This window comes from Crocuta crocuta, unplaced genomic scaffold, assembly GCF_008692635.1.
Source record: "Crocuta crocuta isolate KB4526 unplaced genomic scaffold, BGI_CrCroc_1.0 scaffold77, whole genome shotgun sequence".
NCBI classification, from domain to species: Eukaryota; Metazoa; Chordata; class Mammalia; order Carnivora; family Hyaenidae; genus Crocuta; species Crocuta crocuta.
Window position 1 is genome coordinate 2,151,857 of NW_027532172.1, and position 22,149 is coordinate 2,174,005.

General features: G+C 48.0%; 1 protein-coding gene and 1 pseudogene across 1 annotated transcript in view; both read left to right on the plus strand.

The window, feature by feature from the left end:
• The window catches only part of UPF1 (UPF1 RNA helicase and ATPase), a 60,333-nt gene that overhangs the window by 25,256 nt on the left and 12,928 nt on the right, over positions 1-22,149 (plus strand). The window contains exons 3-10 of the mRNA XM_077777023.1: positions 13,031-13,173; positions 14,710-14,799; positions 17,670-17,837; positions 18,194-18,374; positions 20,217-20,378; positions 21,030-21,114; positions 21,296-21,394; positions 21,894-22,002. Of these exons, the coding sequence (XP_077633149.1) occupies positions 13,031-13,173; positions 14,710-14,799; positions 17,670-17,837; positions 18,194-18,374; positions 20,217-20,378; positions 21,030-21,114; positions 21,296-21,394; positions 21,894-22,002 (1,037 nt within the window). The remainder of the gene's footprint in view (positions 1-13,030; positions 13,174-14,709; positions 14,800-17,669; positions 17,838-18,193; positions 18,375-20,216; positions 20,379-21,029; positions 21,115-21,295; positions 21,395-21,893; positions 22,003-22,149) is intronic.
• Positions 16,016-16,363, plus strand: LOC144242329 (large ribosomal subunit protein eL33 pseudogene; annotated as a pseudogene).

Here is a 22,149-nt window from a genome sequence, read left to right on the forward strand (position 1 = left end):
GGAAAAGTTAGGTTTGAGTTTGTTCCTCCAGTGGGGGTAGCGATTGTGGGTTATACATGAGTGCTACTGCCACGTTGGAAAATTTTGTTTTTAGTGATGTGAATATTTAGGGAAAGCTACTTAAGTATTTTAAGTTTGGGTTTGGGTTATGAGAAGTATTAGGCGCGCACTTCCTGAACCTAGGTCCCAGCCCTGGAGTGGCAGAGGGGACCGGCTGGGGTTTGGGGCTGGGATCCCTTGTCACAGGTGTTCCTTGGCATGCGGACCGACTGTCAGAGCTGGGGGAGCCACCCCATCCTCAGCCAGAGTAAGCTCAGACTCTGTCCTTGGAGAGGAGGGCTTGCATGCTAGTTGATTGAGTCACTCTCGTGGGTAGACCACCCACTTGGATTTTCTTTTAGCCCCTAATAGAAGCAGAAAACATTTGACTCATTCTAACCTCAGATTCCTTAAAAATAGATGCCTGATGAGTGGAGCATCAGGGAGAACAGGTGTGCAAGTATGTAGTTTTCAGTTTGGTTTACATATGGTAGAGGAAGGTAGAGAGGAGAGAGTGTGCCTGGAGAAATGAATGAGCGCCGAAGGCTCATGATGACACCTGTCGACCTCTCTGTTTCATCTGTGAAATGGGGGTATAGGAAGTTTATTTTTGTTACTTTTAAACATACCTCAAATCTGGACTCATGTTTGGACGGACCGGAAGCATACATGAAATCTGGACTCAAGTTTGGATGGACCAGGTAACGTTGTCTGTAACTTGTGTCCAGTGTATCCTGAAGACTGCGGATAAAGATCGCTTAGTTGAGGGATGTGCCATGATAGTCGCAGCTCAGGGTTGGTAAAGGTAATTGTTTTATTGCAAGTTCTTTTTAACTTTTTTTTTTTAATTTCTGAGAGAGAGGGAGAGAGAGAGCACGCGAGCAGGGGAGAATCAGAGAGAGAGGGAGACACAGAATTCGGAAACAGGCTCCAGGCTCTGAGCTAGCCGTCAGCACAGAGCCCAACACGGGGCTTGAGCCCATGAACTGTGAGATCATGACCTGAGCTGAAGTCGGACGCCCAACTGACTGAGCCACCAAGTCACCCCTGCAAGTTCTTTTTAAACTGTAGCCAATATAAAACAGCAGCTCTGAGTTCTAGTTTTGTTCCTTATATTCTGTTTGTGATTAATTACAAGGCATGTAATAATCTCTTTCTGTTGAAATAATCTAGTTATTTTTCTGCACCTGAACATTGAGCTGTATAAAATAAGAGCTTTAAAACTCTCCAGCAGAGGTAAATGTTGCAGTTGAGCTGTCTTCTGTTCTGATGACATCAAAAGGGTTTATCCTTCTTTACTTTTAATGAACTCAGATGACCCACTCACCTGTAGTGTAACTTTGTGTTTGGGGAATGGGAGTAATATCCTTTGTGTCGCGGTAGAAGGCCCTGAATTTGGGGGCAGGAAAGTCTGAATAGAATTGAAAAGTGGAAAAAAAGTTGATTCTTCCCCTTGCCAGTTGGTGGCATTGGCTGCCTACAACATTTGGGATTTTCCTTATTTGTCCTCAAGAGTTGGCTGTGTAACTAACTGTACGATGGGGCTTCCAGAAAGACTCAAAAAACCCATTCTGAATGCCTTTTGATTTTATCTTACTAGATGAGTGGCTGTAACTTATCAAGTGCTGTGCAGCCACTTCTGTTTCACAGCTTTCTTGAGATGGAATCCATATACCTTACAGTTTGCCCATTTAAAGTGCATGGTTCAATAGCTTTTAGTACATTCAGAGTGGTGCAGCCATCACCATCATCAGTTTTTGGACATTTTCGTCACCTTAAAAAGAAACCCCATACCTCTTAGCTTGTCAGTCCTCCTGTCTCCAACCCCAGGCAGCCACTAATCTTTCTGTCTCAGGTTTACCTACTGTGGACATTTGATATAAATGACAATAGGTGGTCTTTTGTGTCTGGCTTCTTTCACCGAGCATGCTTTCAAGGTTCATCCACGCTGTAACGTGTATCTGCTCCCATTGCTTTGTTGACTGTATAATACTCCACAGTACAGACCACACTTTGTTCATCCACCCATCTCCTGGTGGGTGTTTGGGTTGTTGACACTTTCAGCCATTATACATAATGCTGCTGTGAACATTCATGTACAAGTTTCTGTGTGGCTGTAGGTGAAACTGCTGGGCTGTGTGGTACCTCTGTGCATAACCCTTTCAGGAGCTGCCAGACTCCTTCCCAACATGCACTCTTGATACCAGTTTTGCTTGTTTGGCTTTACCTGAAAGTTTGTTTAAAGGCAGAATAGAATGTGTGTTCCTTCCAGGGTAGGAGAATGGCATAGGGGTGACTCCTACTGAGCTCCAAGTTGGTTCAAATAACATTTGTTTTGTTTATGAAATAAAACTGATATTTATCAAAGCCTTCCAGATCCCAGGATGGAGAGTGCTGACATAATCCTGCCAAGTGTCCTTAAGATACAAGGGACCGTGTTCTTTTGCCTATCTGACTCTTTCCTGGGCCCTTTCCCTACCCCTCAAAGGGCAGGGAAAGGTAATTTCAGAAGTGCTTTGCATAGTAGCTGGTGTTATAAAACTTCTGCCCTGTCTAGTTGGAATATTTCCTTTTGATGGTTGCTACTGTTATGTTTTCTCCAAATATAGGAATTAGGGTAAAAATCTAAGAGTTGGAACACTACCAGCCAGAAAAAGGAATGAACTATCGATGCAGACAATGATGTGGATGCATCTCAATAATCCTACTGGGTAAAAGAAGCACTCTGATTTAAAAAAAAAAAAAAAAAAGTATGTACCTTGTGGTTCTGTTTGTATGAAGCTCTAGAAATGCTAGCTAATAGTAATAGAAAGCAGATCAGTGGTTGGGAGAAGGAGGAAGGAAAGGAAAGAGGGTGACAAAGGGCATAAGGAGACTTGGTGATGGATGTGTCCATTTTCTTGATTGGGTGTTTACATGCATTGATGTATGACCACTTATAGAACTGTATGCTTTAGACATGCACTGTTTACTGTATGTCAGTTACACCTCAGTGAAACTGAAAAGAAAGACCACACAAAGATACCACTACCCACTCGTAAGAGTGGCTCAAATTTTTTAAAAGGCTGGAAAGCCACTTGGAACTTTCATACATTGCTGATGGAAATGGTTCACCCATACCTCTGTGGTCCTGCAGAGAAGCAAAGGTGGTTGTCCACATGTGGGGCTGCTCTCAGCATTTATAGCTGATTCATTCTTGAGCGCCCCAGACTGGAAACAACCCCAGTGACCATCAACAGGTAAATGGATAAACAAAGGCTCTTCATCAGTTGTAGTCTTGAGTACATACACTTGAGCTTCTTTTTTCTCTTCAAGTGGTAGATACTTGAGTAGAGAGTTGCTACCTAGTTTTCAGAATTTATTGTGGAAGGCTGTCCTAACATATTCTTGACCATCCAGGTAAGCAGATCATCTTCTGCTTACTGGTCTATAGTTTATGAAGGGGAGAAATGAGTTCAATGCAGTCTAGGGGCTCCTTAAAGTGGTGAGTTTAAAATTTGGGACTTTTTTCCATCTGGTTTCATGAACACTCAGTTCAGCGGCGATATAAGTACACCTTGAGAAAACTGGAGATAAGACGCTGGTAACCTTGCAGGAGCTCTGGCTAGTGTTCATTCAGCACTTTCCCCTTACTGGATTTCCCAGGTTTGTTTCCAGATGGTTAGGACTCTGTGGGCGATTAGGAGAGAGGAAGGGCTTATAGGTCAGTGGTGCATAAGCAAAATGACTTATTATTCTCTTCACCCTAATTTCTTAACCCAGATTCAGTATGATTGAGGGCACAGTTAACACTTGAACAATACCAGTATTAACTAAAAACAAAGTTCTTTGTCAGTCCAGCTCCCATAACCAAAAAAAGAGACATCCTTCTAATTGGTTTATTGAGGTATATCTTAGAGTCTTGTATGTAAATGTGCAGTTCAGTGTTTTTCTAGTAAATTTGCAGCACTGCTCGACCATCACACAGTTCGTTGTCTTTGATTCTTCTTCATACCTCTTTTTCTTCCCTTTCCTGCTCCTTCATTTTTGCTCCTGTTAACCTTTGTAGTCTCTCATCAGCAGCTCTAATGTAGAGAAATGGAGTGACCCCGTGCTCAGCCACTCCCAGTCACATGTTGGGGAGATTCACCACCCTGTAAGCTGGGCCCTCCACGTGGGTGCAGAGTCAGGAACTGAGGCCTGGCCACGCTGCTTTCAGGGCGAGCCTGGGAGCCCTCATATTGCTGTTCATGTTTACTTTTGTCCCCACTGTACAGGCTGTCAGGCCAACCTCTTCAGCCTGGCCCTTGTCTCCTGCCTCTCTCTGTACTTCCTGTTTCCTTGCTTTGCTGTGCTCTGTGAGGGCTGGGGGTCAAAGTGAATTCTTTGCCATCTGTAGTTGTTTTGTTAGAAATGACAGGTACTGCTGAGACTGCGGTTGACCTTTGGGATCATGAGGGCCCATAAGAGGGAGTGGTCCGCCCTGCAGAGGGAAAGCCTTTGTGAGCCGAGTTCCTCGAGTTCAGGAAGGCATGCTGCTGGGCAGAGAGGTGGGCGTGGAGCGCTACACACCTGCCTTGGTGTGGAGGGAGAGTGGGTGCAGGCAAGGGCTGGTGTGTCATGCCAGGGGGCTTGGGCTGGATCCTAGAGCCTCATGGAGTTGCTAAGGGGATACTGTGACCTCGCTTGAGAGGAAGGACGCTTAGATGGCAGGTAGGCCTGGCAGAGTGTGGACAAGGCCAGAAGGGAAGCCCCGGCAGAGTGCACTGTGGTCAGATAGGTGCCTGTGTGCGCTAGCACGTGTATGTACGTGAGTGTGTGAACTACCACAGTACATATTGACTGCCCTGCATACCCTGTTTCCCCTGAGTCCTCATAAGGAATCATGGCTAGAGCAGACAGGAGTTCCTGCCTGTGGTTTTTGTCAGGGCCCGTGATCCCCCATGGCTGAGGCAGGGCTCCTCTCTGATGGGAGGTACTGGGTGGGGTCATTGCTGGTCAGCAGACTCCTTGGAGATACCGCTGTGACAGGGAGGGCGAGAGGCCCCTCCAGAGCAGCATGCACGGAGGCTGGAGGGAGCAGATTCTGGGCAGTGGCTCTCAACTGGAGGCAGTTGTGATTGTTGCCCTGGCAGGGTGGTCTTGCAGTGGTCCAGGCTAGTCCTGCCCGCAGAGAGTGGTCATGACTACCAGTTCTTCTCAGTGGGACCCAGAACAGAGTGTGGCCTGGGAGGTGCTGAAGGGCAGCAAGTCTGGCTGGGTCTTCAAGGGTTTCATTTTCTTTTCTTTTTGATATTTAAATATTTTTATTTACTTGTGAGAGAGAGAGAAAGAGAGAGAGAGCATGAACAGGGGAGGGTCAGAGAGAGAGGGAGACACAGAATCTGAAACAGGCTCCAGGCTCTGAGCTAGCTGTCAGCACAGAGCCTGACGCGGGGCTCAAACCCACGAACTGTGAGATCGTGACCTGAGCCGAAGTCGGACACTTAACCGACTGAGCTACCCAGGCTCCCCAGGGGCTTCCTTTTCCAGGTATCGGGGCCCTGCTTTCAGGGGGTCTTTGAACTCTTCTTGGCAGAGGAGCTTTCCTTGAGAGCAGCATCCTGCCCTCTCTGCTTCCCCTGGTAAACATGGGGATGTTGGGTCCTGGGATCCCATGGCTGAGAAGGGGTCATTGTGCCTGTTTATATGTGTTAGTCTCATAGCAGCTTGTGAGCTTGGACTACTGTGCCAGGCCAGGCTTCGTTGGATCCCTGCAGACTATTGCCTAGAAGGCTTCTAGACCTAGGCTGCTTGCTGAGCTCTGTGGGTAGCCCTTTGTCACAATAAAGGACGGCACTTTCGTGTCTACTTAGCTTCTTGTAGAGCTTAGCTGCCAGTGATGCCAGTGACTCTGGGGAGGTGGCTCTCTGCATCCTGGAGTAGAAGACATTCGGTCAGAGCTGAGTTTGCCTTCCATCCCTCTTTTTGGGTGCATGGCTCTTCGAGGTTAACCCGGACTCCAGGAGGCCACCTTGTCCATCTATATTGTGCAAAAATGTTGGTTATGGATTCTCTGCAAGTAAAGAAAACAAACCCTGCCCATGCATCTCCTCAATTCGGCAGTTTTGAAGATTGTCTTCTGCCCCTTTATTCTCATCGCAGAAGAGCTTTAAAACAAATCCCTTCCCTCTTAGGTTGAGCCATATGAGTTAGCTCACCACAATCATTTTGACCTACCATATTTACTATGCGTTTCTAGAAACAAAAAGGCATATTCCTGTCATAATCAATACTGCTGTTGTCAGATGAACAGCACTGACAGTGGTTTTTTGGGATCATCTAATCCATGGGGCTTCCCTTCCTGCACAGATGCTTCATTCATCAGGAAATGTCTTGACTTGGTCTGGCCCCTAGTGAGGTCCAGCATTAATGTGATGGTCATTAATCCCGGCTTGCTCTCCAGGTCAGCCCCTCCCTCTTCTTTTCATGCCACTGAGCTGGGGGCCAGTCTCTGTCATTGTCCTGTGACATGTCCTGGCTTCTGGACTGAACCCCTCATCACACGCTGGCTTCTCCCTGCAGGTGTGGACTGGGCTCCTTTGAGAGTAAAGATCCCGGGGCTGGGCGTTCAGGGGCAGCCCAGGTTGAGGTGGGGATGCCTCAGACACATCCAGGACACTCTGAGCAGTGAAATGAATCCTAGGGCTGGACTCAGCATGCTGACCAGAACAAGGGTCCACTGTAAAGGGGGAAGCTGGTGAGGGTCCTTTTTATCCAGAATCTGGGGACTGCTCTATGGAGTGGGACCGTGAGAAGGCATTTTGATAGGTCAGAAATGATTGACTGTCAGCAGTTATGTGTGGTTAACGCTAATGGATTAAAGAAGGTTAAAGAGACATCATAAGTAACGCGTGTTAACTAGGTCTTGAATGTAAAAAACTAGAAAGGACGTTAGGGTGTTGGGGAACAGTGCTTGTGCTTATTAGATAGTATTTTATCAGTATAATTCCCGAGTGTGAGGCTTGTATGGTGATTATAGGGAGAGAGTGCTGGTCTTGGGGCCTGCGACTCTGAAATGGGTTAGGAAAGTACAAGTGTGTGTGTGTGTGTGTGTGTGTGTGTGTGTGTGCGCGCGCGCGCACGTGCGTGCAGTGGGAGAGAGCAGGCATGCCAAAGTGTGAGTGGCTGGTGGATCCAGGTAATGGGTGTGTGGGTTGTTCATTCCCTGTAGTTTTGAAACTTTCTCAAAAACTGGGAGGGGGAGACCAGAACTTCTGTTAACCTTTTCCAGAAGTGAGGCTCAGCCACTCCCCTCTGGCTTACCCTGAGGAAAGGTGATTGCCCACTCTTTATTTAAACCTCAGGACAAAAGAATACTTCTATTGATGAGTCGATGAATTATTTTACATTCCAGACTTTATGTTTCTGAATGTGAAGATGTATTCATTTAGCCTACACTGTGAGGACCTCGTGGGGTGTGGGCTCATTTCTAGGTCCTGGGGTCGTAGTTGGGACCTTGGCTTTGGGGATCCACAGATGGGATGGCGGAGGCCTCCCTGGGAGGCACCCTGTGGACTGAGACCCAGAGGACCAAGAGCCAGCTGTGCAGAGGCCAAGGGACAGTGAGTGCAAAGACTCGACAGCACTGGCAGACTAAGGGACTGAGGGACTGAAAAAAAAGGTCCATTTCATGCTGCATGGTACAGCACTTAGGAGGTTTGGAGTAAAAGTCTGTGGTCTATAAACATTCTTACTAGCACATTTAGGAGTGATTTTTGAATTTACATGCTTTTCCTCTGTGGGACTGAAGCGACCTTTCTTCCTGCTACTCTGATGTGCACAGTGAGTTCTGTAGTTGCTTGTATGAAGCTGTCCCTGGGCAGAAAACGTCTGTAGACCTTGATCAGCTCAGCAGTTCATAGATGTACTTCAAATAGTACTCAGAGCGGAGGTGAAGAGGGAACTGTTTTCCCAGTGATGTGGTGCCTGGGAGTGGGCTCAGGGTGCCTCTGGGTGCAGGGGCTGCTGCCTCTCTGAGCCTTGGGGGCTGCAGGGGACCTCAGTCCTGTTCAGGCCAAGGCCAAGGACCCCTCACTCCTCCCGTCACATCACCTGGCATGGATTGTGGACCTTCTTTGTGCTGGGCACTCTCTAGTTAGAGCTTTGTTTTAAGTAATTTAATTATAGTTTCTAAGGTCAGTGTATTTTTGAAGTTAATGTTTATCTTAAAACTTTCCAGAGAGTAGAGGGAGAAATTTACAACCTGGCTATAGAAGTCAGTTTGTGTTGTGGCCAGATCATAGCTGGGCAGGAGTGGGGCCGATCCAGGAGCTGAGAGTGTGTGCACACGTGTGTGGGCACTATACCTTACATGTTCCCTAACCAGGAGGCTGGAGGGCTACTGGGCCTTGGAGAATCTGGACTCTTTCTCTGGCCTCCCCAGCTTTATTGGAGGTGTGGAGAGTCTACCTGATCTTGTATCTGTATTGTATTGTCTCCCAAGAGTTCTGAGAGTCGACCTATATTTCTTTCCCCATTATTAACCTGAAGGGGTAAGTGTGGTGCAGTGTGGGTCCCCATGTGGCTGGTCAGGAGGTGTCCTCTGCTGGTTCATGCCTTCCGCTGGTGAGGGGAGGTGAACTGTGAGATATGAGTCCCAGATGAGACAGGAGTGGGTAGGAAGACAGGGCCCAGGTGGTATGCACTTTTCTGTATTACTCGATGTACTAGTTTTGATGTTTCAGCAGAGTAAAGCTTCAAATATCACCAAGAGCATTTCTTCACTTGATCTTAGCCAAAAGGCTGAGAAGTGATCCCAAGAGCATTTCTTTACATGTAAAAGCTTATGCAACCTAATGAGATATTTTAGAAGTTCTTCTAGATAAGGAATCTGTAAACATTTTCTTAAAGGGCTAGATAGTAAGTGTTCTAGACTTTGTGTGATAAGAAGTAAAATTGAGACTATTATTAGGTATTTAATCCAACCATTTAAAAATAGAAATCCTGGGGAGCACCTGGGTGGCTCAGTCGGTTAAGCGTCTGACTTCAGCTCAGGTCATGATCTCACGGTTCATGAGTTCAAGCACTGCTTCGGGCTCTGTGCTGACGGCTCAGAGCCTGGAGCCTGCTTTTAATTCTGTATCTCCCTGTCTCTCTCTGCCCTGCTCGCACTTGGTCTCTCTCTTTTTCAAAACTAAATAAATATTAAAAAAAAAATTTTTTTTAAATAATTACCAGGGCACCTGGGTGGCTCAGTCAGTTGAGCATCTGACTCTTGATTTCGGCTCAAGTCGTGGTCTCATGGTTCATGAGCTCAAGCNGTTTTCTTGTTTTTTTGTTTTAAGTTTATTTTGAGAGAGGCAGAGCATGAACAGGGGAGGGGCAAAGAAAGAGAGGGAGAATCCCAAGCAGGCTCCATGTGGTCAGTGTGCAGAGCCTGACATGGGGCTCGAAACCCATGAAACTGTGAAATCATGACCTGAGCCGAAATCAAGAGTCAGATGCTTAACTGACTGAGCCACCCAGGCACCCTAATCCTGGATTTTATAAGGTGTTTTTCTGCTGAGATTGGATTGGAAAAGTAGCACATTTCTTTTTGGAAAGATGAAAGCTGATCAGAGTTAAGTCATAAAAGATGTCAATACACATTTATCTAAGCACTGGATACCAGATCTTTGGAAAGAATAGTTTGTTTTTTAAAGTTTATTTATTTTGAGAGGGAGAGCACAAGCAGAGGAGAGGCAGAGAAAGAGGGAGAGAAAATCCCAAGCGGGCCCAGCGTTGTCAGCGCAGAGCCTGATGTGGGACTTGAACCTATGAACCGTAGGATCATGACCTGAGCTGGATGCCTAACTGACTGAGCCACCCAGGTACCGCTGGAAAGAAGTTTTAGATCAAGTAAAAAGTTTGCCTTTCATAATATTCTCAGAAACGTTGTTGTTACCTTAAATACTTGAGGAACCAGTTTATTGACTTTAAGAGTTTAAATGGGATCACAGATGTCAGTTTCTTTTTTTTTTTCTTTTTAAATTTTTGAGAAAGAGAACAGGAGCGGGGGAGTTGTACAGAGAAAGGGACAGAGGATCTGAATCGGGCTCCATGCTGACAGCAGAGAGTCCAGTGCAGGGGCTCAAACTCAGGAACCTTGAGATCGTAACATGAGCCACTTTATCGTTTGAGCCACCCAGGCATCCCTGCAGATGTCCGTTTCTAGTTGCTGCCTTCTGCAGCATGATCTATATACCTCCTTCACTGCCGTAAGATGAAATCCAGGAGCCATCACCTGGCCACACACTTTCAGAAAACCAACACGTGTGTGCCTAGGCACAGTCACATCAGGAGACATTGTGACCCAGCAGTGCTGGCCCTGGTGGTAGTCTCACACTAGCGTGGCCACTGCATGTTTCAAGAGAAGCATTGGCAAACAGGTGACTTTTTGAAGTGATAGCCAACTATCAGAATTTCAAAGCACAGCTCAGCAAAGAATGTAACAATCTGATTAAAAATGGGCAAAGGACTTCAATAGACATTTCTCCAAAGAAGATAGATAAACGACCAGCAAGGACATGAAGAGATCCTCAGTTTCATTAGCTGTCAGAGAAATGCAAATCAAAGGCACAATGAGATAACCACCTCATATTCATTAAGTTGGCTACTTAAAAAAAACCCAGAAGAATGATAATGAGTATCATTGAGCCTGTGGAGAAATTGGAGCCCTTGTGCACTGTTGATGGGAATGTAAAATGACATAGCCTCTGTGGAAAATGCAGTTCCTCAAAAAAGTTAGACATGGGATTACCATAAGATTCAACAAAGAATTGAAAGCAGGGACTTGATGAGATATTTGTATACCATGTTCACAGCAGCCAAAAGGTGGAAGAAACCCAAGTGCCCATTGAAGAGTAATGGGTAAACAAAATCCATACAGTGGAATGTTATTCAGTCTTAAAAAAGGAAATTCTAACACATGCTACAACATGGATGAATCTTGAAGATGTTACGCTATGTGAAATAGGCCAGTCACAAAAAGACAAATACTATGAAACTATTTATATGAGATCTCTAGGGTAGTCAGGTTTCAGAGAGAGAAGGTAGAAAGGTGGGTGCTAGGGGCTAGGGGTGGGGAATGGAGAGTTGGTACTAAATAGAGTTTCAGTTTGGGAAGTTCTGGAGATGGGTGGTGGTGACAGTTGTAGAATAATAGGAATGTATTTAATGCCTCTGAGCTGTACACTTAAAAATGGTTACAATGGAGGGAGGCATCGTCTGGGGGCCTCCTTGGGTAAGTATCCAACCCATGATTTGGGCTCAGGTCATGATCTCACAGTTCATGAGTTCAAGCCCCATGTCAGGCTCTTCTGACACTGACTTCTCCACACTGACAGTGTGGAGTCTGGTTGGGATTCTCTCTCTGCCTCTTGCTTGCTCGTGCACACTCTCTTTCCCTTTCTCCTTCTCTCTCTCTCTCAAAAATAAATTTTTTTTTAAAATGGTTTCAAGGTCAGTGGTACATTTTATATAATGTGTACTTTACCATAATTAAAAAAAGATCAGGGATTCACAAAGAAGTGCTTATGATTGTTATAGTACTGTGTTTTTTGCATTAAAATCCAAATGTTGATTTTTTTTTCTTTGAAAAACAATTTTTTTTTTTCAAACAAAGCATAGTTTTCTTTCATTAAACTTGGTTGTTGCCTGCCTGAAAAAAAGTACATTAAACTAGTGGCAGAAGCTGAAATGGGGTTCTGATCTGGGCTGAGACCATTACAGACACAGCTGTAGATGCCCTCTACTTACAACCCAGATGCGCCACTGCAATTTCCAGAACACCCCGTGAAGGCCACAGCACTCCCTGATTCCCCCCTGTGCGCCTGCCTGCGCTAGCACGCACACACCCCAGCTCTACACCCCCAAGAGAACTGATGTCTTTAGAATCTCATAGGTGACTTGGCTGGAGCAGTGGACAAGGAAGGGCCCCGTGGACACTGCTGGCTTGCGCTGCACTGGTCTGAGCTGGCCCCATGTGGTGTGACTCTTAAATGGCAGGGGCTTTTTGAGGGAGGGGGGCCAGTGTCTGATCCTGTCTCACAGCTCAGAGAAACCTGGTGCCTGCCCTGGGGCTTCCATCATTCATTCTTCCTTGTGTTCCTCACTGCTCCGACACTCCTGCTGCCTGACCCCAGCCTCATGTGGGAGATGTGTCATCTCCTACCTCCTGTTAGGGGTATGGGGAGATGACAAGGACTGTTGACTGCTGTCTGAGGTTCCTGGGGTGGCTTTGGGAATGCCCGTTAATCTCTGGTGAGTTGAATCTGTGTGCCTCTGAATGGAAATGTGAGCTCAGTAGAAGTGCCTGTGAAATTCATGGGTTATTGTTAAAGTTGCCTTTTGGTATGTTTTTGCTGTTGTAACATATAAAAGGTAATATACATAGTAAGATTATAGCCTGAGTTTGGAGGGTCATCCTAACATTGAACTACTAATTCAAAATGAAGAAGGGCTGCCCTCTGGAGAGGGAAACTGGCAGTGGAGGAAGTCTGTTGGCCAATGAGAGAACTGTTCTCCCACATCTCCAGTGGACACAGCCTTTACTTCTGGTGCTTAGGCTTCAGCGGGACCCTTCACTCTGGTGGGATTCCAGGCCTTCTGGCCTGACAGTGCAGCTGTCCCCAGAGGGGATTGCAACAACTTTGTAAAAAGCCATCCTGTTCCTTGTGACCCTCAGTCATGGGAACGAAGTGTCTTCCTCAGCATCCTGGTTTGGTGATGGCTCCGTGACCAGATGGGGTTGGACCTGGATAATGCAGGAGGCAGGGTGGATGACGTAGGTCGCCAACACCCTGTTTTTGTCCAGGTGTGTTTAATAGGGTGTAAAAAGTCCAGTCAGAAGAAGCTGAACTGTCTCAAAGCAGAGAGCAGGCCAGCATTTGTGGGAAGGTCGCCGTGGCTGCTCATTTGAGAAGAGGTCATGTGCCTGGGCTAAGGCCTAAGAGCTGCAGCCTTGCGTGGTGATGGTCCTATTCTGCTGTAGGTCGGGGGACCGGAGGGCATTTTGCAGAATGGGGCTGTGGATGACAATGTGGCCAAGACCAGCCAGTTGTTGGCCGAGTTGAACTTCGAAGAAGATGAAGAAGATACCTACTACACGAAGGATCTCCCTGTACACGCCTGCAGGTGGGTGCTGATGCCTTTAGAAGCCTAAGCCATGGTCTTAGCATGGACTGTGACATTTGGTATTACAAAATAAGGAGGTTCTTCAGACCTGTGTATACATAGTCAGGAGCAGGAGGGTGGGGTCAGCACGCTTTGACACCCCTAATTCATCTAGAGGGTAGGGAAAAGACTCCCCTTCTCAGGCTTTGGGGTTGTTCTTGGTACCTGTCCTGGTCGCTCATTCAAAAGAACTCCTCACATTTGGTGAGCATTTAGGTTTAGCGGGTAAACAGATGGCTAAAATTTCTCTTACAAAGAGGTGATTGATTGCGGGATATTTTAAAATACCTGCTTCTCTGATGTGTTCAAAATTCCCCCAGAACTGAGGTTGAATAATCGGTGCGTAGACCTGTTTGTTGACCAAATTTGGAATTCTTATCTAGAGCAGGACCCATCCATTCATTACATCAGGACTCTTTCTTGCTTTGGAAGGAAATTGAGACCAGAAGAGGCTCAGGGCACCTGGCCAGTCAGGGCCACTTTAGGCCTGGGCCACAGCTCAGTCTTGCCCACCTGTCAGCACACTGCCCCTTCAAAGTCTGTGCCCACCACAGGACAGAGTGCCGCTCTTTCCCTGCTCTTTGGACAGACTTTTTTTTTTTTTTTTTTAACTATTTTGGCCTTTTGTTTTTCACTTTATTTTGGCTCTTTTTTCCATTCTCATTTACAAATGTTTTTATTTACATGTTAGTGATATGTCAGTGTTCCTGTTACCTACACATTTGCCAGTGAAGTGGTTCCGGTAAAGCTGCAGGTGGTTGAAGTTTGCACACCCCTCACCCTCCCAGCTGTCCCCATACTGTGGGGTGTTGCAGGGAAGGTTCTTGGCTCAAACACATTCAGTTTGAGGCTGAGTCTTGGCTTCATATACGCAGAGGACTCTGGTGAGCCAGTTTTTGTTTTTGATGTGTTGATTTTCAGAAGAATGAGGCTGGGACTCTCCTGAGGTGCTCCTTGCAAGCTTGAACACAGCCTGCACCCAGAGACCCTCTGTTGCTGGGTCCGATCGAGCTGAGTGTTCCCGGGAGCATGGCGCCCTCTGCCGGGTGTGGAGCGCCTTGTGACCGCGGTGTGGCTACCGCTTGCTTTTCTGTGTGCCCAGAGCCAGCGAAGCTGATTTTCCTTCTTTTAAGTCACAGTTCCAGAAACTTCAGGCCAAAGGGTTGACAAGGGGTTGCTTTGGGGTGTCAGACCTCCATTGTTGGGTTCACCTGGCACCTTCCACAGCTCTCACCCCTCACCTCGAAGGGGCTTTGCTCTTGTCTAGGGCCTCCCTGAGAAGGCTCCCCAGCACCCAGAACCCCTTCCCTGCATTTGCAGGGTCAAGAAGCCTCTGCAAGTTAACTGATTGGATTTTGTTAGTGGGATCGTTGGGTTTGAGTATGTGTTTAATGAAAAAATTTAAAATGTTGTAAGAGGAAAGAATTTTACATCCTGCCAAATTAAAACCAGAGAGAGACCTTCCAGCTTTAACTGTTGATGTTTTGACTTTTTTAGTTACTGCGGAATACACGATCCTGCTTGCGTGGTTTACTGTAATACCAGCAAGAAGTGGTTCTGTAATGGACGCGGAAATACTTCTGGCAGGTAGATAATCACACCGCGCATGTGTCTTTAATCAGTGCTGTGCTCAGATTTGTGTGTAAATTATGGAAATGTTGAAACAAAAGCACAATATAAAATCACGCTAACAAACCTGGTTTTTTCCCTCCTCTGTGACTGGTTTAACTTGAAACAGATGGTGGTGTGTGAATGCCTTAATGTATTTACCCTTGATTTATTCTCTGTGGTTCTTTTTATTATGCAAGTAGGGTTGGCTTAATTCTTGTTCCCAGTTTTTATTTATATTTTTCTGCAAGATGAGCTCCTGGCACGCCCGTTCATCTTCATTACTGGGTGCCTGGGGAGGATGTTCCCAAGACAGTAATGGGCATCCATGGGAGCCACTTCCTGAGAAGGCTCCCTCTGGCCTTAGCTCATCGGAGCAGTCCTGAGGCTAATATGGGCCAGATCCTGAATCATCGGATTAAATTAAGTTCACTTGACCATCGTCTCTGGGCTTCCCTTCCTGCTGTTGATCAGCAGCAGCTGTGACTGGGTCGCTTGTGTTTGGGGTGAGACCAGTTTTGTGCTGGGGCTTGGATGCCAGGGAGGGTCCAGTTGGTCTAGTTGTAGTGATGGGACTCCTTGGCCCCCACCACCAGTGAGACTCCAGTCCTGGTGGCTTCTCCAGAACTGCCATGATGTATGACAGCTCGCTCCCCTGTCACAGAGAGGCAGAGCAGACCCTTATGGGAAATGGCACCAGGTCTCTGCCAAGAGAGCAGCATTTTTGGGGATTCATGTTTTAGAGACATAAAGTGATAAAACTCCATAGGCAGGTTTATTTGCACAGAGCCCCCACTTCTGTGTCAGCTGCAGGCCAGGCCTCACCATCTCGTGCTGCCTGAGGACACAGTAGACAGATCTCCTGTCACCTTAGAGTGAGCAGTGTGAACTCTGAGGTTCCGAGGCAAGAAAGGGGGCTGACTTAATTTTATTTTTTGAAAATGTTCACTTATTTATTTTGAGAGAGAGAGAGAGAGAGAGAGTGAGAAAACCAAGCAGGCTTCATGTTGTCAACACAGAGCCCTACGCGGGGCTCGATCTCCCAAACGATGAGATCATAACCTGAGCTGAATCAAGAGTCAGATGCTTAAGCAACTGAGCCACCCAGGCGCCCCATGGTATTTCATTTTAAAGATTTGAAAAAGCTTTCTTTCCGCCATATTTGAACCCGTGGAGGCCTGCTGGGAACAGGACTCCTGAAACGACAAATATGTCTGGAAAGTTGTGGTCCAAAGCCATTTTTGCTGGCTATAAACGGGGTCTCAGGAACCAGAGGGAGCACACAGCTCTTCTTAAAATTGAAGGTGTTTCTGCCTGAGATGAAACTGAGTTCTATATGAGCAAGAGATGTGCTTATGTGTACAAAGCAAAGAACAACACAGTGACTCCTGGTGGCAAACCGAATAAAACCAGAGTAATCTGGGGAAAAGTAACTCGTGCTCATGGAAACAGTGGCATGGTTCGTGCAAAATTCCGAAGCAACCTTCCTGCTAAACCCATTGGCCACAGAATCCGTGTGATGCTGTGCCCCTCAAGGATTTAAACTAACTGGAAAGTAAATAAATAAAGGTGTAGATTTGTTCTCTTGTATAAAAAAAATATAAAAAAAAAAGATTTGAAAGGAAAAGCATCTTCAGGGTAACCAATATCGTGTCCCATTTTTAGAATGTTCTGGGTAATTTCACCATTACTATGATTGCATTAGTTCCTCTCCTGCAGGAAAAGCAATTAACTAAAACTTCTTAGCTGGCAACCCCAGCTTCTGGTCAGCAGAGCCAAGATCTGTGAAAAAGTGAGTGAAAAGCCTCTAAGAGAAAACAGACTCCGTCAGCCAGCACTGCATGTTTGTGTGAGGCTGGGTTATAAAGATAATGGGGCAGCCATTGCCTTCAGGGAGGTTCCAGTGTAGGTGGGGTGAGGTAGGTGAAGAAAAGACAGGAAAGCAGAGGCTGGTAAAATGCCCAGTTGTGTGTGATGGCTTCAGAACAGTGGGTACTGAGAGCGGTGATGGTTGTTTAGATGATCTGACTGGCTTAATGGGTCCAGAGAGGGTTAGGATGTCAGCTGAAACTTGGAACAGAAGGGGTTTCCCCGAGGTGAAGGGGGTGAAGGGAGGGCCTCAGCAGCAAGGCCGGCAGGTGCGCTGTGGCTCCGTGTCTCACCAGTGGTCAGGTAGCTGGGGAGAGCCTGAGGCAGAGCTTGCAAGCCCCCGGTGTAGGTGACCTCTGTCCCTGTCCTGGAGATGGGAGGGCCACGCAGCAGTGAGGAAAGAGCCGAGGCAAGCCGGTTTCAGATAGTTCAGTTCAGAACTGGCCCTGTGCTTCCTGAGAGTGGCCTTGGGCCCTGCTGTTTTTTACTGTCCTCAGGTTTCTAATACGTTCAGTTATCAAGTTTCCTGGCCTGCAGCAAATTAGGAGGGGCAGTTGCTCCTGGAAGCAGGCACAGGGGCCAGCAGAAGCTATGCCGAGAAGCCTCAACAAACAGAAGAGTGGTGGAAGGGGCAAACCTCCTGCTTCTCCGGGACAGCAGTCTTGGCCTCAGTGATATGTTCAGTCAGGCCCCATACATAGGATTTCAGAAAGCAGGAACTAAAAAAAAGAAGCAGGAACTATGTGAAACGTGTTAGGAAAGTTTTCCTTCAAGGCTGTTCAAGTCGGATTGATTTTTACGCTCAGTGGGGAGCCAGTTCAGGGGCGGGCTGGTCCCCTGGGATGCCAGATGGATGAGGTGTGACCGCCCCTGCTAATGGACTGTGAACGGTACCGGAACTTTTAACGGGGAGCTTGAAAATTGGAAGTGGTGAAAAGCCAAACTTTGGGTGTTAACTATTTATCATTTCCTGGTTTCAGCCACATTGTAAATCACCTCGTGAGGGCAAAATGCAAAGAGGTGACTCTGCACAAGGATGGGCCCCTGGGGGAGACAGTTCTGGAGTGTTACAACTGTGGCTGCCGCAATGTCTTCCTCCTCGGCTTCATCCCTGCCAAAGCGGACTCCGTGGTGGTGCTGCTGTGCAGGTGAGGGCGGGGCCCTGATTCCGAGGGGGCAGGGCGTTCAGCACCTACGGGGCCCTATTCTGTTCATGGGAGAGGTGTGAGCACATTTGGGGGTGGGGGCCCTAGTCAGAGAACTGAGAACGTTGAGGAACTCTTCTGGGGCGTGCTCTGGTTAAGTCATGAAAACACTTCTGTAAAAAGAGTGTTCTAAGAGTTCAGAGCTCAAGTGCTTGGGGAGAGGCAGTGTATTACCAACAATTTAAAGGTAATGTGATCACATAATAAAATGTAGGGAACATTATTTTGGGGTGAAAGGTAAGCCTTGGGGGTGGAGGTCATCTTCATCTGGGCTCTCCCTGCCCTCGGTGTTTCTGTAGGCAGCCCTGTGCCAGTCAGAGCAGCCTCAAGGACATCAACTGGGACAGCTCCCAGTGGCAGCCCCTGATCCAGGACCGCTGCTTCCTCTCTTGGCTGGTCAAGATCCCTTCTGAGCAAGAGCAGCTGCGGGCCCGGCAGATCACTGCTCAGCAGATCAACAAGCTGGAGGAGCTCTGGAAGGTGAGGGCCTGCTGAGAATGTATATCTGCCTCAGCACAGTTCTGGGCCAGGGGGAGCTGCTGGGATTGTGTTCAAAACAGGAGATTCTGGAAGGAGCTCAGGAGAGACTGCCGTCTGTACTTGAGTGGCCCCTTGGTAGAAGCTCATGGGCACCTCCTTCCAGGCCTGTGGGGAAGGACAGCTCTGGTTGGTGGAATTTTTCTCTTATTGCCGAGGGAGAGAGGGTGGGAAAGGGTGAGGGTGGGTGGTGGGAAAGAGGAGGACCAGAAGTAGCTGTGGGTGGACCTGTTGGGAGGAGCCCAGGCCTGGGGAAACAGGACTGTGAGGATGCTGTAAGACCTCATTGGGCCTGTGAGGTGTCTGAGCCAGGGTGACACCAGGCCAGGGGTGAATGTTCAGGTGGAAAGGGTCCAGGTCACAAAGGTTAGAGAGGCAGAGCCTATAGCTGCTGGAGGAGTGAAGGGGAGGGGCTTCCAGGTGGGTGGTGGGGTGCCCTCCCACCCCCCCCCCCCNTTTTTGAGAGAGAGAGCTAGCGAGCAGGAGTGGGGGAGGGGTAGAGAGAGAGGGACAGAATCCGAAGCAGGCTCCAGGCTCTGAGCTGCTAGCACAGAGCCTGACGTGGGGCTCTAACCCACAAACGGCGAGATCATGACCTGAAGCGAAGTCAGACACTCAACCAACTGAACCACCCAGGCACCCCTATATAATCCAGAATCTTTTTTTGTTGTTATTTTTAATTTTTATTTTTTATTAAAATATTTTTATTTGTTTGTTTATTTTTTAATATAGAGAGAGACAGTGTGAGTAGGGAGTGGTTAGAGAGAGGGAGACACAGAATCTGAAGCAGGCTCCAGGCTCTGAGCTGTCAGCACAGAGCCCAATGCGGGTTTCGAAGCCACGAACCATGAAATCATGACCTGAGCCAAAATTGGACGCTTAATCGACTGAGCCACCCAGGCGCCCCCAGAATCTTTTTTTTTTTTTTTTATGTTTATTTATTATTTTTTTATGTGGAGAGGAAGGGGCAGAGAGAGAGGGAGACAGATGATCTGAAACAAGTTCTTTGCTGACAGCACAGAGCCTGATGTGGGGCTCAAACTCATGAACCATGAGATCATGACCTGAGCCAAAGTCAGACACTTAACCGAATGAGCCACCTAGGTGCCCCTAATCTGAAATCTTACATGTGAATTATTTTCACTTTGAGTGTGAATCAGAATATTTCTGTAGCATCTGTCTAACAAGGTAACTTTCTGCTTTGATTTTCAGATTGCCAGATTTATTTCACCTTTCCTGTTTATATCCCCACAGCCCAGATGCTGTTCTGTCCCTGCCAGGGAAGAGTGTGTCACCTCTATCGGTGCAGCACAGGGTCAGGAAGAAATTGGGGTGTGGGGTGCTCACCTTTTGTGTCCGCAGCCGGAGAACCAGTGGTCTTTCTGGCAGCCCAAAAGAAGTCTTCTCTCTTCCAGTTCTGGGGCTAGGCATTTGTTGGAGAATGCGGCCATTTGATGGTGTGGGTGTGTCAGGCCGTGTACCTGGGGTGTCATCACCAATATTCACCCTGTTGGTGTAGCCCTGGGCAGAGGAGGGTTAGCAGCAACGGCTGAAGTTTGAGCAAAGACCCAGGCCAGTGTCCACCGCCCTGTGCCGCGTACGCTTCCTCATACAAGGGCTCTCCTTGTGGGGTGGACACCACTGACCGCCTGTGCCCTTCTGTATGCCAGGCCAACATGGACTCATTCTGAGAGGTGATGGATATGCTCTTTTCTTCTGGTGACTAGTGAGCTTGTGTGTAGTCCTTTCGTGTGTCGGTGAAAATGTGCGGTGCTTGTGTTGTAGGAGAATCCTTCTGCCACCTTGGAGGATCTGGAGAAGCCCGGTGTGGACGAGGAGCCGCAGCACGTCCTCTTGCGGTACGAGGACGCCTACCAGTACCAGAACATATTCGGCCCTCTGGTCAAGCTGGAGGCCGACTACGATAAGAAACTGAAAGAGTCCCAGGTGATGTGTGTGCAGGAGGGTTTCGGTCGTTTTAACACAGCGTCTCTCCTAAGGTCTGGGGAGGGCAGTTTCCTCTGCAAACCGCGGATGCTGGCGCGGGCTGAGGCACCGTGCCCAGAGAGACAGAACGGTGGATTGAGGGCAGGCGAGGGCGTGACCCGGGGGCAGACGCCCGGTCACTCGGAGCTAAACATCGGCCTGAGTGTTTTCTGATTTAAAATCCAACGAAAGTCCCTCTCAGTCCGGTTCGCGGCCTTTGCCCACAGCTACAAGAGTCGGACCTGAGGAGCATGGCGAGCTGAGGGCGCTCCTTGCACCAGTTCCACGAAGAACACGAATGGGAAGTGGGAGCTCTGAGGATCAGCTGTTGGCTTCCTTCTCCCTATGCAGCTCACAGAGAAGCCGCCTCCAAGAGCAGACCTTGTGTGGGGGTCTCATGGTCATCTCGAGTGGGTTCTGGGGGTCCTAATGGCTTCTCTCCTGGATGTGCCCTTGTTGGTGTTTCAGGCTGTTGGGTACTGCTCACTGTACCCTGACATCATGGCTCGTAAGGTCTTCAGAGGGCACACACCTGTGCAAACCCAGACACGAGGAGTCCAGGCCCGTGTCTGTGTCTCAGGCTAACAGGGCTCTTATTTTTCATGTGCTCAGACTCAAGATAACATCACGGTCAGGTGGGACCTGGGCCTTAACAAGAAGAGAATCGCCTACTTCACTTTGCCCAAGACTGACTCTGGTAATGAGGATTTAGTCATAATTTGGTTAAGAGGTGATTTTAAGTTTTAAAATATTTGTGACCATAAGTAGCATAAAATTCCTAGTTTCACCCTTGTAAAGTGTCCCTTAATTTGTTTAAACTCTTCATGGTGGCAGTTTCGGCACATGTTGAAAACGCTAACTTGTTTTTTTTCTGGAAGATATGCGGCTCATGCAGGGAGATGAGATATGCCTGCGGTACAAGGGGGATCTGGCACCCCTGTGGAAAGGGATCGGCCACGTCATCAAGGTCCCTGATAGTATCCTTTGAGTAAAGAAAGGCGAGCTTGTGCTGAGTGCAGGAAGCCCACATGTGGGTCGCCGCCGCAGATGGAAGAAAGGGCATCATGGGCGGCCATGGCTGGAGGTGCTCCTTTGAGGGGGTGTTTGCTGCCGCTGAGCCCTTTCAATTGTACTGAGGGTATGCCGGCTGTTTCAAACGGATCAAAGAGCTGCTTTGCCTGAGGCCAGGGTGCTCCCGGCTCTGCGCCCCAGGGCTCTGTGGAAGTTCAGTCTGAAAACTGGCCGCGGTGTGGCCGCTCCACCCCGGGCGCTGCCCCAGTGCTCCTCCCAGGGAGAGTGAGGGAGCTGGCTGTAGTGAGCCCAGAGCAGTGGCTTGTCTGTCGTGAGCGCTTGGGGCAGGCTGGCTTTTCTATGTTGGGTGCAGAGGAGGGGCTCTCTCCTCAGTAGACTGATGAAATTTCCTCAGAAAGGCAAACCCAGCTTTTGACAAAGATGAAACTTAACTCAGTGGCACAGATTATGGCGATGAGATCGCCATTGAGCTTCGGAGCAGTGTGGGTGCCCCTGTGGAGGTGACTCATAATTTCCAGGTGGATTTCGTATGGAAGTCAACCTCATTTGATAGGTACGTCCACCTGCCCCCTGCGGATGCACCTGTCACTTGCTCTGCAGTCAGTCACTTGCTGTTGGCGCAGGCACCTCCTTCAGCATCTGGATGATTCTCATCTCAGAGGGCCAGATTTGACTCTGTCTCGGTTGTGCGTGTCGCTGA